Source organism: Haliotis rubra, unplaced genomic scaffold (genome assembly GCF_003918875.1).
Source record: "Haliotis rubra isolate DU_JTF1 unplaced genomic scaffold, ASM391887v1 Scf70, whole genome shotgun sequence".
Taxonomy (NCBI): Eukaryota; Metazoa; Mollusca; class Gastropoda; order Lepetellida; family Haliotidae; genus Haliotis; species Haliotis rubra.
This window is the reverse complement of record NW_025767413.1, coordinates 2,366,007-2,383,073: the sequence shown is the minus strand read 5'-3', so window position 1 is coordinate 2,383,073 and position 17,067 is coordinate 2,366,007. Positions and strand designations below refer to the sequence as shown.

Below are 17,067 nucleotides of genomic sequence, written 5' to 3'. Positions count from 1 at the left end.
CTTTAAAGAATCAGTATCAAATGATGATGACACCAGGTGTTTAGGAACAGGTGCGTGTATCCTGCCCAACTGGTTGCACACGTCACAAACACATACAAAGGAAAGTCAAGTATAATCATAACACATTTCATTCGGACATAATTTCGTCACTAATGCGCTTAAATTGGAAAAGTCTTCCACAGATCCACCGCAAAGCCTTCTGAAAGCTTTACTGAGGCATTTAAGTATTGAACAAGATTCGTATAGATTAGTATAGCCCTTTTTCAAACTTTCGTAGAAACAGCATGCTCGAAACAGCAGCTGGTGTCTTGCTCATTCTACAAGTTGTTCAACCTTAAGCTATGTAATACGGCATGTTTGTGTTTGTATGTGTATAACATTCCGTATTGATAACCATCCATCAACGCAAATCAGAATTATCTGAGAAATATTTTCAACACAAACACAATGATGTATTGACTGAATGTACAATCTGAAAACATGTTAAGAACACCGATACATTTAACAACAAACTTATTTGCAACAAAACTGTAGAACAGGGAAAAAGAATAATTTTATAATCAATTCACATTTGAACTGTCTATTCAGTTGGAGCTGCTAAATACCGCCCCGCTATTTAAAAACATCGCCTCTCGTGCTCAAAAAAGAGTAGTGTCGGAAATTGCAATGCTCATGGTAGAATCCGTTCATCAAGAAAACGATGTAAATGAAGGTTCTTGGGTAATTTGTACGCGACGTCGTCTACAGCACAGAACAGTTCTGAACAACCACACTGATTCTTCCCTGAATTTGTAGTTCAGGACGCCGTATATTATAGGATTAGCTACAGAGTTGACAAAGTAGGAACGAATGAATATATTGAATGCAACAAGAGACGATCCCCTTAAGTCATGGTCAAAGTCTTTTATGATGGCTCGGGTGCACATTAGAGCAAGATGCGGAAGAAAGCTCAACACAAATACAATCGTCACCAAGAATGCAATTACAGTCGTCTTATTCCGTCGCTCGCTTGTCTTGAAGCTGTTCTTACTATCGAGTCTATACTGTGGTTCCGAAATACCTTTGTTTGACATTTCTATCGTTGAAACAACCGTATCAGATGCAAAAGAGGCACGTGCTTTCATATGGCTTCTATGAATCCTTATGGCTTTAAGTATGAACACATATAACACTAAGAGCACAGTTGTTGTGACGAGAAGACCAGCCACTAACACAACGTTATATATCAGGGGATAATGTGTACCAATCATTTGGTCAGCTGTTGAGCAGTCCCTGCCTGTAATATGAGGCTCATCTGTATCCGCAGATCTTATTCCATAGATGAGCAAGGAAGGCCATGAAAATCCAAGTGCAACAAACACAACAATGACAATCCAGATCCTCACATGCTTCACCTTTACCTGGTTTGTTAACGGGCGGCACACTTTGATGTATCGGTCAATTGCGATACCCAGTAATGTAAATACAGAACACATTGCACAGAAGGTCGTCACGAAGGTTAATAATTTACATGCAAATTCAGAGTCAAACATGTAGAAGTAGCGGACGTCAACAATCTCTGTAGGCATTGCAATCACACAGCTGATCAGATCAAACACTGCTAGACAGGTAATAAGGAAGTTTTGTGTTCCACGTCTGAATTTGAAGATGAAGACGTAGACTACCATGACGTTGCCGACGAAACCAACGATCATTAACACTCCAATGTACAGCATGACTGGAAGCAACGTCATGGCCATAGCGTCATTGACGTCCTTCAGGGTTCTGTTCCCGTTCCACGGAGGATCCGTTTCATTGTTAGTCGGGGGAAGTGTGGACGTGTTCATCCTGCTCAGCATTTAGACCATTGATGCAGTGAGTGGTTATAAGTCTTATTTCAGCAATATCACGACTGGGGACACCAAAGATCAGTTTCACACACTGGACATTAACACAACCACAACTGTTGTTTCAGGAGCGCCAGCATCCGATCATCCTTTGTCCATTACAGTTGTTCATTGAAGGCAGACAGCAACCCGCTTGTACATGTCACGGTATGTGTTCCAAGTGTCCTGGAAAACAAGATGCAAAACAATTATATAATATATCATTAACAAAGTGATAATTATATCGGATTATTTAGAAAGTCTGATACATATTTGTAGTCAAAGTTAAGAGGCGATAGGGTGACCCAGTGGTTAAATCAGTTGTTGCTCATCACACAAAAGACCCAGGATAGGCTGTTCACGTAGATACAATGTGGAAGAATATTTTAGTGTTTTTACTGGAATATTGAAAAATACAGTGCGAAGTCAAACAAACTCGCTCGCCTCTGTCTAGCTTACTTATTTCAGTTGTCCTGCCTCATACATATTAAAAAGGTTTGGAGAGGGTTGGAAGTGCATGTGTTCGTTAATTGAGACGAAATCTGTAAAAACTTGAGGCGAAATACAAAGAATTGTAACCACTTTCACACCACATCCCAAAACATTCCACCCCATCCCAACACACCCCGCCACATGTCACCACGTCCCACCCTCATCTCCGGCCCATTCTCCAGCATATCAGGTGGTTGATCCCCTATTCGCTCATATTCTACAATGATATAGTGATATATACTGTTGTGTCTAGACGGGATTATCCCCTGCACCTGCAGGACACAGAAAATATCACTAAACAAACACTGCCGGTCATAAATTTCACTCACCTCAGAAGAGAAAACGGATGCACAGACACGAGTCAAGGCGGAATGAGTAACGAGTACACGGTCGGGCTGACACAAGTAAGGCATATAGAAGAAACCGTCACCTTATCATAGCTACGACTCTCAGGGGGCTACAGAGCATATAAAAGGTCCCAGGTAAACCATGCAGATCGTAAGACCCGACAAATATAGACAATAGTTACCTTGTTTTACCACATCATGTGTTAGACAATTGTTACAATGTGTGATCTGATTATGTTTTAGACAATCGTTACAATGTGTGACCTGATTATCTGTCAGACAATCGTTACAATGTGTGACCTTATCATGTGCCAGACAATCGTTACAATGCGTGACTTTATTATCTGTTAGACAGTTGTTACAGTGTGTCGCTTGATTAAGTGTCAGAAAATAGTTGCAATGTGTGACCTGATGATGAGTCAGAAAGTAATTACAATGTGTGACCTTATTATCTGTCAGACAATAGTAACACTGTGTGACCTGATTATGTGTCAGTGAGTCACATAGTTGTTCATACTATTAACCACAGATACGCCTGGTAAAGGCTGAATTATTATAATTCTATATAAGCCGTGAAGGAAGAATATTTCTCCGACATCTACTTACTGAACAACAAGCTTTTCACTTGTTATAAGTGTCTTTGAGAAATATTTAATAAAACCAGATATTTACCTTTGACGACACAGTAAGCACAGTACAAGTGTCATCATGACTGATTGGGCGTTGGCTCTCTACTGGTTGGTAGCGTCCGGTTTGGAGGCATATATGTATACTAAATCACATCATAGCGTCATGGTTAACATAGTCCTTCTTTCACTGCGCACAAGGAAGTACCTCTATTAATGGGCCACCAGGGACTGAGGGATTGTTTGTTGATCCAGTTAGAGGTTTTGTCCTGATTATCAAGTTTCATTATGGAGCAGCTTGATAAGGAAAATATTCACTCATATTTATCAGTAATATTCACGATGTGATCACGTTTGTCCGAATCAGGTTCCTGGTGAATATAACTACAAGTAACATAAAAGCTGCATATGAAGTTTATCTTCAAATATTACATCCGTTGTCCTACTGCAACAGTCGGTATACATGGTGTATGTTCTACCACTGACTATTAAAATACTGGGAGGCAGTTGTTACTATGATTATTGTTTTTCATCATGTTGACCAAATCCTTTACCTTCAACCTTAGCGGTACCCCGCCCAACCGGGGATGGTGCATCAGGCTGTAAATTTTAGGAGAGCATAAACAAGGTTCCCATCTAAGTCAATTTATATTACTTTAAATACATTATAATTTACATGTTAAAAGGTTAAATTCATATTGTGAAGAAAATATTCAGTCTGCATGATTCAGTACCCCTATTCATTTCGCCTAGTAGTATCAGTTTCGCACGCAGGAATTAGTCTGTCACAGGCGAATAGAGGGTACCCGTGAATGTATGGATATACAGGCCCCCTTGAACTAGATTAGAAAGTAAACACCCACCTATACTACGGTATCCATTGCCCAGTCTACATATTTCCAGCATTGAAGTGTTTACAGATCAGCCGATTTACCCAACGGGAAAAAGAAACACAACGATGTTGACATCCAACAAGATTATATTTGATATCACAGATGACATTACCAAACCAAATAATCAGCTCGTGGTGTAAATGCACTTCATATTCATTTAAGCTGCCAAGTAAATGAAAGTATGCACGTTGTACCCATCCCATATGTCTGACCTCCTTCCTTCAATTCTCTTTTTACGTTGTACCCATCTCATCCCTCTGAACTCCTTCTTTCAACGCCATATAGCTGGAATATTGCTGAGTGTGGCGTAAAACTAAACTCACTCATTCACTCCTTCTTTCAACTCTTTTCTTATATTGAACCCCTCGTGCCTCGCTTAACTCCTTCCTTAGTCTTCTCCTTTCGTTGTACCCATCTCATCGCTCGGAACTCCTTCCTTCAATTATTTTCTTATGTTGAACCCCTCATGCCTCGCTAAACCCCTTCCTTAGTCTTCTCCTTACGTTGTACCCATCTCATTCCGCAGAACTCCTTCTTTGAATTCTCTCCTTATTTTGAACCTCTCACGCCTCGATAACTCCTTCCTTAGTCTTCTCCTTACGCTGTATCCATCTCATCCCTCGGAACTCCTACCTTAAATTCTCTCCTTACGTTGTACCCATCTCATCCCGCTGATCTCCTTCCTTCAATTCTCTCCTTACGTTGTACCAATCTCATCCCTCTGACCTCCTTCCTTCAATTCTCTCCTTACGCTGTACCCATCTCATCCCGCTGATCTCCTTCCTTCAATTCTCTCATTACGTTGTACCCATCCCATCCCGCTGATCTCCTTCCTTCAATACTCTCCTTACGTTGTACCCATCCCATCCCGCTGATCTCCTTCCTTCAATTCTCTCCTTACGCTGTACCCATCTCATCCCGCTGATCTCCTTCCTTCAATTCTCTCCTTACGTTGTACCCATCCCATCCCGCTGATCTCCTTCCTTCAATTCTCTCCTTACGTTGTACCCATCCCATCCCGCTGATCTCCTTCCTTCAATTCTCTCCTTCTCCTTCGTTGTACCCATCTCATCCCGCTGATCTCCTTCCTTCAATTCTCTCCTTACGTTGTACCCATCCCATCCCGCTGATCTCCTTCCTTCAATTCTCTCCTTACGTTGTACCCATCCCATCCCGCTGATCTCCTTCCTTCAATTCTCTCCTTACGCTGTACCCATCCCATCCCGCTGATCTCCTTCCTTCAATTCTCTCCTTACGTTGTACCCATCCCATCCCGCTGATCTCCTTCCTTCAATTCTCTCCTTCGTTGTACCCATCCCATCCAGCTGATCTCCTTCCTTCAATTCTCTCCTTCGTTGTACCCATCCCATCCCGCTGATCTCCTTCCTTCAATTCTCTCCTTACGTTGTACCCATCTCATCCCTTGATCTCCTTCCTTCAATTCTCCTTACGTTGTACCCATCTCATCCCGCTGATCTCCTTCCTTCAATTCTCTCCTTACGTTGTACCCATCCCATCCCGCTGATCTCCTTCCTTCAATTCTCTCCTTACGTTGTACCCATCTCATCCCGCTGATCTCCTTCCTTCAATTCTCTCCTTACGTTGTACCCATCCCATCCCGCTGATCTCCTTCCTTCAATTCTCTCCTTACGTTGTACCCATCCCATCCCGCTGATCTCCTTCCTTCAATTCTCTCCTTACGTTGTACCCATCTCATCCCGCTGATCTCCTTCCTTCAACTCTCTCCTTACGCTGTACCCATCCCATCCTGCTGATCTCCTTCCTTCAATTCTCTCCTTACGTTGTACCCATCCCATCCCGCTGATCTCCTTCCTTCAATTCTCTCCTTACGTTGTACCCATCTCATCCCGCTGATCTCCTTCCTTCAATTCTCTCCTTACGTTGTACCCATCTCATCCCGCTGATCTCCTTCCTTCAATTCTCTCCTACGCGCTGTACCCATCCCATCCCGCTGATCTCCTTCCTTCAATTCTCTCCTTACGCTGTACCCATCCCATCCCGCTGATCTCCTCCTTCAATTCTCTCCTTACGCTGTACCCATCCCATCCCGCTGATCTCCTTCCTTCAATTCTCTCCTTACGTTGTACCCATCTCATCCCGCTGATCTCCTTCCTTCCTTCTAGCCATCCCATCCGCTGATCTCCTTCCTTCCTCTCCTTCACCCATCCCATCCCGCTGATCTCTCGTTCAATTCTACCCATCCCATCCCGCTGATCCTCCTTCCTTCAATTCTCTCCTTACGCTGTACCCATCCATCCCGCTGATCCTCCTCTCCTTACGCTGTACCCATCTCATCCCGCTGATCTCCTTCCTTCAAGTCTCTTCCTTACGCTGTACCCATCTCATCCCGCTGATCTCCTTCCTTCAATTCTCTCCTTACGTTGTAGCCATCCCATCCCGCTGATCTCCTTCCTTCAGTTTCCTCCTACTGTTGAGCCCCTTATTCAGTTCTGGCCATCTTCTGTACCATTCTCGTGCCTCCGAACTCCTTCCATTTTTACATCTGTATGTTTTGCTCCTATCCTTTCTCTGACATCCTCCTTGGCCAAAGACGTTTATATTTTTGTCATCAATCACCTTGTAACACACCACCCACAACAGAAGACACGTCCAGCCGTCATGCATGTCTGCTTTGTCCGTGTACAATGGAGACTGAGTGATATGCACTCAAACATGTGTGAAATCAAGATGAGTATGTCGTCACGAAACGTCACAGCAGCGTGGTGTAGTTAATGAGTACCGTCACTGGATTCAGGTGTGAGCTATTTATATCGGTTTTATAGAGGAAATGGTAAAACATCACACAGACGCACACACAGGGACAAAACACACCAGACCTACACACGCATCGCCATCTAAAACACCCCCGCATGCATGCATACATACACACAGAGAAACACATACATACATCCATACGCACATATATATTTATATATATACACACGCACGAACGCACGAAGGAACGCACGCACGCACATACATACATACATACATACATACATACATACATACATACATACATACATACATACATACATACATACATACATACATACATACATACATACATACATACATACATACATACATACATACATACATACATACATACATACATACATACATACATACATACATACATAGGTAGGGGATAGATAGATTAACACAGATATCATTGCAAAGGCGAGGTATCCGAAACGCGTATGATTGATCGAAATGACATATATTGTAAAGTACAGGAATGCGTCTTGGAATATTTGTTGTCACATTGCCATAAAGTATGATTGAAAAGGGAATAGCATTACTCCAGCAATGGCTGAGCTGTGAAACTGTCGATAACGAGAGAGGCGCATGTCTACACAACGATGAATGTTAAATATTGCATTTGTGTTGCATATCCGTCGCTGTTGTTCCCAGTACAGTGAATGACCTGCCTCCCACAGCTGGCAGACATTACATTCTTTGAATGATTAACGTGTTTGTGGGCGATATAGGCACACAGTGTCTGCATGCTCTGGTCTGTAGCGGTTACAGGTTACAATATGTCTTTACAGTAAAGTACGTATAACGAACTAAAATGGACATTTAATTTTAGTTCGATATAGCCGTAGTTCGGCTGTATGTATGTATGTATGTATGTATGTATGTATGTATGTATGTATGTATGTATGTATGTATGTATGTATGTATGTATGTATGTATGTATGTATGTATATGTATGTATGTATGTATGTATGTATGTGTATGTATGTATGTATGTATGTATGTATGTATGTATGTATGTATGTATGTATGTGTATGTATGTATGTATGTATGCATGTATGTATGTATGTATGTATGTATGTATGTATGTATGTATGTGTGTATGTGTATGTATGTATGTATGTATGTATGTATGTATGTATGTATGTATGTATGTATGTATGTATGTATGTATGTATGTATGTATGTGCATGTATGTATGTATGTGTGTATGTACGTATGTGTGTGTATGTATGTGCATGTATGTGTGTGTATGTATGTGTGTATGTATGTGCATGTATGTATGTATGTATGTATGTATGTGTATGTATGTATGTATGTATGTATGTATGAATGTATGTGTGTGTATGTATGTATGTATGTGTGTGTATGCATGTATGTATGTATGTGTGTGTATGTATGTATGTGTGTATGCAAGTATGTATGTATGTATGTATGTATGTATGTGTGTATGTATGTATGTATGTATGTATGTATGTATGTATGTATGTATGTATGTATGTATGTATGTATGTGTGTGTGCATGTATGTATGTATGTAGGTAGGTAGGTGCCTGCGTGCGTGCGTGCGTGAGAGAGAGAGAGAGTGTGTGTGTGTGTGTGTGTGTGTGTGTGTGTGTGATCGTGCGTGTGTGTGCGTGTGTGCGTGCGTGCGTGTGTGTGTGTGATTCATACGGTTTGTTCCAAAGCAGCATACGGCTTGTCATAGTCAGAGATTTGGCTTCAGGTGTCAACCAAAAACGTTTCTTCCGTTATCCAAGCTTGCATTAGTGTAATATAATAATATATTGCGAATGCCTTTGTTTCAACCATTGTATCTAAACATCCCTTGTATGAAAAAACGTCAACGCAACGCCAGCTAATAACCAGTCTCGATTATCTCCGAAACAAATTCCCCTTGGTGTTTTGATAAAATAGAAGTGTACGTTTGACGAACGGATCTGTGAAATTTATTTTGACAATATGTCAAAAAGGCTATTGTCTTGACACTCAGATATAGAAATATGTCCTTATCAACTTGTTCAACATGGTGCTATCACATGACAATATATATCAATAACAACAACCACAGTTGTGTTTCTTTCATGACCTTCAAGTAACTCTATGTACACAAAAGCAAAAACGACCACTGAGTGACATGTTAATACGTTCACAACTTGCATTCATCCCCTTTCTTAAATATGTTAAGTGAATTAATGTTGTTATGGCCAGGAGATGAACTTTCTAGATTTTCTAAGGATAAATCATCCTTTGAGTATGAATTTCAAATGTTACACATATAAATACATGATTATATCCCAATAATGGCGGTTGGTTGGTTCGTAGAGAAGGAGTGGGTGGTTTTGGTTTTACTTTTTGGAATATTCCAGCAATATCACGGCGGGGGATACCAGAAACGGGCTTCACACATTGTATCCATGTGGGGAATCGAACCCGGATCTTTGGCGTGACGAGCTAACGCTTTAACCACTTGGCTACCCCATAGAGAAGGAAACAGAGAAAGACACTTTTATCATTTTTCTACACCACCACGGCAAAAGGTTACACTGTTGTGGAATCAGAATATTGACGAATGGGATATTCCATATCATCATTAATTTCCCATTTCAATCAATTTAAAATTCGATATGTATGAACGATCTTTCTAACGTTTTATATAACTGAGGTTAGTTATTGGTATGAATACGGTTGCCAGTTTAGTACAAGAAAAACTTCAATACGCACTGTATTCTGCAGCATGGATGTTGGCGTGAGTGTCACAATGTAGACATTTATCATCCATTGTTATGTTAAACATTTACTATTATCTCTCTGTTCTCTTGTGGTTTGGTTCAGTCGGTTTTATTACACAGGTAGAACGAGACACGGTGTTGCTTTACAGGTAGTGTTATTGTCATGGTAATACAGTGCTTTTGAGATACATAGCGTACCCCGTGTGTTGTCAGAATGTGGGACAATGACAAGTTGATAATCTTCCACCACCCCCATTGAATACTCCGTCAAGCTAACCACTGGGGAGGCTAATATCACGTGTGGAATTTTAATTATACCTGTAGGCCGTTGTGCTATGCAACGCAATGAATAACCGAAAAAATAAGGAATGACTTGCTAAATCATATATTGTGTTTTGACCTTAAACTCCCGAGGCTGTATAGAAGATGCATTATGAAAAACACGGGACATGAAATGTGACATTCTTCTTAAATTTTTTTTATAATAGTCCAAATTTTGCCCATTAAATACGCTACCGGGCAAACAAAGTTTACACTGAAGATTTCATTGGACCAAAACATAACCAATATAATCAAGACTTGTCTCTGCTGAATTGTTGTGAAATATTCTTTGATTTGCATGTAATATCTCCTATGATATCCGTATCACATACATCACTATTAAATAGTCATTTCATGTTTGTTTAATTATTGTCACCAACAAACATGGGCGTATACTTCCCAGAAACTACAGAAATTCCCACACTGGATAACGTAATGTATGGATACACGAGGTTTCAGTTTGTTGTTGTGAATGTTACAATGATCCTGAACCCGTTAGATTGTATTCGTGTTCTATTTAACCTCGAAAGATAAACAGCATGATATGCAAAACAAGCTTGATGTCATAATATCCCTAGGCAACGAAGTTTCGCATCATTTAACTTTACAACATCAGTTCATGATAACTGTGATGAGCACTGAACTGAACTCTGGCTAAAGTGGTTCTAACATTTGTCCTGCTCTATATGACACACAGACCATCTGTGGTAATAGACGCCAAATTAACTATGCTACTACCTTTCAAATAATATCAACATTAGTCAGAGCAATTATCATCGAGTGAGTATGTGAGTGAGTGTGGTTTTACGCCGCATAGTATTTTAACAATATCAAGACGGACACCAGAAATGAGCTTCACACATTTTACATATCATCCCACGGCATTCGGGTATGATAGTATTACATTTGATACCCCCAACCCCACCCTAAAATAGTACCTGGTGGATGTATGAGTTCAAATAGGTATAAGTGTCTCTGTTGACCATAACAGCATATTACTAATGATTTTGTTGATAACAATACCAATAAGTTAAAACCTATGAAAATTTAGAGAATAAATCTATATTTTGTAAATGTGTTATAAAGATCGAAACAGGGTTATCTCCAGTGAGTGAGTGCGAGCGAGTTTAGTCTTACGCCGCTTTAAGCAATATTCCAGCAATATCACGGCTTTGACACTAGAAATGGACTTCACACATTGTTCCCATGTGGAGAATCGAATCCTGGTCTTGGACGCGACGAGCGAACGCTTTAACCACTAGGCTACCCCGCCGGCCCTATCTCCAGTGGGAAGTGTAAAGGACATAGTTGAAATCTTAAACTCATACTATGACCTTCTATCCTGAGCAGTTATCATCAACAATGTTGACACAATAGGTGTATACTGACATATTATAATACGTATATATTACGTAGTGACAACTATTTCATTTACCTGTATTGTGTCGGTCTTGAGGCCACCTGTAAGGAGGAACAGCACATTGGTAGAGCTCTCCCATGTGGACGTTACGATATCACTGTCTGTGTAAACTCACAACAATCGTGACATCTCTGTTAACACACGTACGTTCAGGTAATATGTCATTAGCCTACGTAAAACCCTACTGCCTGTTTAGTCATCTCAACAGCATGACATATGGCCGGTGTAGGTAATAGTAGTTGCTCTCCCGGATCTAATATTCTAACCCCCTTTTCCGGGAAAACCACCTCATGAATGCCGCTACGGTTAAATTTTGCTGTGCATTTCTCGTGACCAGTGGAGCTTGACACTGCTTTGACCTGAAATTAGAGCTGTCGTATTTTAAGACTAATATTGCGTTATTCGTGACAGGGGCGAGGCTTCTTTTAACTACAACCCTGATGATGGATATTGGGTGAACTATTGTTGTGTTTCCTTCGCTCTGTGACAGGGAGTAATTGCTACAGGCGTACACGTTTGTACAATTCGAAGTAACAATGATTAATATTTATGTCAAGATCAGTCCTGGTGTGATCAGATAAGCGTACCGTTTAGAATGTAATAAAACACGCTGGGAGATATTAATGTCTCGAACTGTACGTCATATTTCTTTAAAAAGACATGCATTTGGTAATCGATACGCCGCCCTAGGTTTAAGACGGATGTGGTTTGGAGGTCTGGCGATTTGTCGTTCCCCATCAATAAACAGCCATTGTCAAAACTGCACCTACTGCCTGACTCCTATGTACTGCCTTACATTATATATACTTCGTGTTATATACGGGCATAGGAACGAATCGATTAAAGGATAGGTCCGTGGAATGTGGCTTTCCTCGTTATATAGAAGATCCGGGTTCGATTCCAATATGCATGTACAATCAGTGAAGACGGCTTGTATTTGGGATTGTGAAAGATATTTACATGAACTTTGGCGTTAACGAAGAAACGCAGTGTTCATTCAGAGCCATGATTTATTATTAGCTGCTTGCTAGATCAAATACACCCGATGCGTGCACATTTCGCAGGGTAACCGATATATAGTGGGTAGGTAAGTTTTTAGAATTTTATTTAGAATAAGGTCAGACGTATTACCACGAGACGTGAATATGAACAATCAACCGAGAGATCCTTGGAAATATCAGGGTTAGCATTCACCTCAAGTTCATATAGCCTTGGTGTACCTTCTAATTCAAAGTTGGGATATGTGTGACCTAATCGACGTTAGCGCCGCAATTCGCTATACAGAGTGGTGCCCCTGGGATATGGCAGGAACCTATCCTGGCCCTCCCTGATATGTGTCTAGGTTTCTCAGCTCCATACCCCTGCTCGATGGTTTCACGAATGTGATGAACATCTTCGAGCCTTTCTCCCATTTCAAGCTAACATAACATAATGTAAATGGATAGTGTTCCGCGCGGGGAGGTTGGCCGGATAGCCAACTGGTTAAAGCGTCCAGTCTTTGTGCAGAAGATTTGGGTTCGATTCCCCACATGGGTGCAGTACGTGATGTCCATTTCGTGTGTCGTCCGCCATGATATTGCAGTAATATTGCTAAAAGCGGTGTAAAACCATGCTCACTCACCCACTCGTTTCGGTACAGACCCATACTTGTGCATAAACGATGTCTGGCGTCCATGTTGGTGTCCTCTGTCGATATGTTGTTTGAGTATTGCTAAGAGTAGCTTAAGACCCACTTACCACAGGATTACAATCACGAGTGGGTACGTGAGATCTTCATTGTGTTATCCAGCCACACGAACACACCTTTACATCTACTGTATACGACATTGGCAAATATCTCATTGCCAACGGGTATCTCAGCGATCTCAACATACCCGTTACGCCTGACTCCACTGTTACTTATCGTGTTTTCAGGTGGTTATGTTGTGTGATTGTCTAATGTAACTGATGACATGGAGTGTGTATATTTGTTTGATCAAGTTTCGATACATGGGTAGCTCTAATTGGTCTGGCTGCGGTGTAAAACTACATTCACTTACTCGACAGATGGTGTAATATAACATAATATGTACATGACTGGGAATAGAATTATCCGCGAGAATACTTAATCTTCGTCAGCGCATTTCTTTATGTATGTGTGGTCCAGTGGTCCAAAGGGTGGAGACTCGTTGAGGAAAGCCCGGAGCCAGGATCAATTGCCACCCAAGTTTCCTCACGGTTATGAGGCTTTGTTCGTTTGTTTGGTTTGCTTGCGTATCGTTAATCAAAATAGGACCTGTACGAAGTTATCCTCCCTCGTTAGAGCACACTATTTGATGCTTAGGATACCACGGATGTTCTACGGAGACATGTTTTTTTCATTAGCTACATCCGCAAAACGTGACATTTTTTCAATTAATACTATGGGCTTATATATTTTGCTGCAAAAATTAACTTGCCAAAGAGTATTTTGTTGCTAACAATATCTTTTTGATAACAGTAAGGAGCACAATTAGGATTTTTAACAAAAACAATTCTGGGAAAATTTATTTAAAATGTTGATGTATTCAGTTACGAATATAAAACTACGCATGTGACTTACATTAAATTGTCTTTTTTTGATTGACGACCTGGAAAACAAATTGAAAAAAGAATAACAATTTTCTCGATTTTCACTTTGAATGGATTCTGCTGGGCGGAAAAGGCAAAATATTCGATGCTATATGTCGACAATCAATAACTTCATACACGTCTATATATTTATCAACGTCATATCGTGTTGTCACCATCATTTAACCCCAGGCTACAACACCTGGACAACTGACGCTGTAATTTACTTACTGCATTTCTTCAGCCTCCACATCCAAAAATAAAGGACATAATGATTTTTTGTTTACTTGTTTGTTAATGCAGACATCTGTTTCTTACACAGCCTAAATTCGCACCATTGTAGCATCGAATTGATGCATATAGCTGTCTTTTCTCATGACGCATTTAAGCATAACACACCGTCATTAATTGACGTCATTCGGTTGATTGTTTATTGCTCATAAAAAAGCGTGCCAACGAAAAAGATTTCAGATACACCTGTGCAGTATTGCCGATGATGACAATGCAAGCTAAGTAATATCGAAGAACATTCTTAAACTCTAAATTCGTAAAGTTTCGCCACAGATGTAAACTTACCATGAAGTGTAATAATGAAGTATCTGACTTCGGGTCACCACCACTAGATATTCGTGGACCTCGAATTCGATTGCCCACAAATGTTTAATACTTACTTCAATGCTTAATCTCAAGTGGATTTCACCCAACAGGTGTGTCAGAAAAAATGTGTGACAAGAATGCAAGCCTTGTGAGCAGTGATTCCATTCAAGCGTGTAAGTTTTCTCCCGGCATGCTGACGTTACAATGACGGTATCCTGACGTTATCCGGACACGCCCTGATATTACAGAAACAGTGTTCAAACAGCGTTACCAATTGATCACGTTTATCTTTGATGACATATACCTGTCTGACAATGTTTGTTCCTTCTGTACAAGAACGTATGTCGAGTTAAATTTTGTCGTCTTTGTGCCGTGTACACATCACTTGCTTCTCATCGACATCTTTAGTACTCCAATCAGATATTTACAACTCAGAGCGTTTCGATTATATATCGCGATTTGATCATTCAGCCATAAAGAATGACGGAGAAGATCAAAGAATGGGCTTCACATATTGTATCATGGGACTACCCAGATCTGAGGGCTGACGAAACTGTGCTTTAACGACCTCACGAATGAAACACAACTAGGGATATGCATATGTGCCCCAAATGAGAAGTACATGTATGTCATCGGTACATCTGACAAATCACCGTATCCCTTCACAACATTTTGAACCCGATGACAGCTACTATTCACACTAACCAATATTCACTGGACATTTACAAAACCAGTGTTTCAAGAAATCATCTTTTGAATCCCAACTGCTTAGGATGCTCACTTTGTGTGAGGAATTGTCAATCTCATAATAAAAGTTCATTGTTGCACTGTTTACGCTGAAGACTTTGATTGTCGCTTACAGGCAGTTTCAGTTTTGACAATAAAACTTAATGGCTGTTTTAGTGTCACATATATTATCATCAAAGGGGTTTTATTGTACACCCCGTTGTTCTGACTGTAACTAAACCGCATAGATAACCTAACGTACCGCATATTCGGATTAACAAAACATGAGGCATATATGCAGGGGACTATGAATTTTGTCCTAAACAAATGAGTCTTTAAACTGGATTTAAAGCTGTCAAGATCCTGGAGTGTTCTTATACTTGGAAGTCTATTCCAAGCAGTGTGCGAAATAGTTTCTAAATTTTGCTTGCCAGTCGATCTAGCTATGCCTGAACATTACTAGCCAACAAAATAATTCACTTGCCCAAAATCTGAATGTAGAAACTTAGCAAAAGATTACGAAAAGGTAAAATACCATAATTTATCACGCCATAAGTTTGCATGATTTAAAAGTGTATTATGACTTAACAAGTCGGAGAGTGATATATTTTTATAAAATGATCCCACTCGCCAGTCGGGCCAGGGACTGTGGAGATTTAGTGGCCCGATTGGATTTTTACTAGCCACAGGCTAGCGGGCTAGTGGCTATTTCGCACACTGATTCCAAGGGAATGGTCGTGCAGCCTGAGATGCCGAATGGATTAGTTCGTGTACTAACCGTCCTGGTCACACACTGATCAGATGATCATGTTGTTGGTGTATATTTCTGGAGAAGACTTGCTGAGTAGACGGGTCTGTTTTTATGTTGAGGGCCTTGAACATCAAGACAAGTAGTTGCTGTACTGGTCAGCTTAATTAAGTACTTCCTTTTGGCTTGGTCCTCTGTCCATCTTGGAGTTGTTTGTGTATAGTTAAACTAGTCCTCCTCATTTGCATCTCATCTTTCGACAATTTCGCTCTACCGAACTTTTAATCGTAGCACATTCGTTGTTTTTTATGGCTTAACTTTCCTACAATCGCCAGCAGTTGAAGGGATGGTGTAAATCCAACTAGGGTCCATGCAGGTAGCAAAGGTACTGTAAGTCCCCATGATCCCTGGTATGGTGATCTACCTTCAGTTGTTGGCGATCTATAGCCTGTTTTTATATTGTATTGTCCAAATAGTGATATTAGTTTTAACTTTCCTCGCTAGTTTTAATTCTAATTGTGATATTTTAGTTGTTTTACTGTCCTTTGACGACAGGTTTATATGATTATGCTTCATTTCAATGTCAAATATGTTCTCGCCACGATATGGCTGAAATATTGCCGATGTGACGTTAAATCTTAACTCACTCACTCACTCATCTTTCGACGTTGTTGCTGTCCATTGTACTATTAAGCATCAGAATATAATCTAACAGTGTGCCTTGATAACAGAGCATGCTGCTCAATAATATTCGCAAAGACACTGTTGTCGATCAACACATTCAGATGTAGAACTGCTTCTGAAATCTGTCAATGCAGCCTCAAGATCCCGACTGAAACTCTGCATGTTCTTTCACTTTCTAAACACAATTTCCTCCCTTAATCCACGGGGTACAAGGGTATGAACACTGAACAAAACAGCAATATG

At 40.5% G+C, this 17,067-nt stretch overlaps 1 protein-coding gene across 2 annotated transcripts; it reads right to left on the bottom strand.

Moving 5' to 3' along the window:
* Positions 1-416: 416 nt before the first annotated feature.
* Positions 417-11,754, bottom strand: LOC124258819 (orexin receptor type 2-like). 2 transcript variants are annotated; one of them, XM_046692910.1, is made up of 2 exons: positions 11,496-11,754; positions 417-2,051 (listed from the first exon to the last, which is right to left on the bottom strand). In XM_046692910.1, exon 2 carries the CDS (start codon positions 1,836-1,838, stop codon positions 690-692), a length of 1,149 nt encoding a protein of 382 aa, XP_046548866.1. In that variant the 5' UTR covers positions 1,839-2,051; positions 11,496-11,754; the 3' UTR covers positions 417-689. The 2 variants fall into 2 exon arrangements, with proteins under 2 accessions (XP_046548866.1, XP_046548867.1); XM_046692911.1 differs by lacking the exon at positions 11,496-11,754 and adding an exon at positions 3,377-3,514.
* Positions 11,755-17,067: the final 5,313 nt, after the last annotated feature.

Bases quoted from the DNA above. Each gene is read 5' to 3' on its own strand.
- LOC124258819 (XM_046692910.1), bottom strand. From the start codon at position 1,838: ATGCTGAGCAGGATGAACACGTCCACACTTCCCCCGACTAACAATGAA.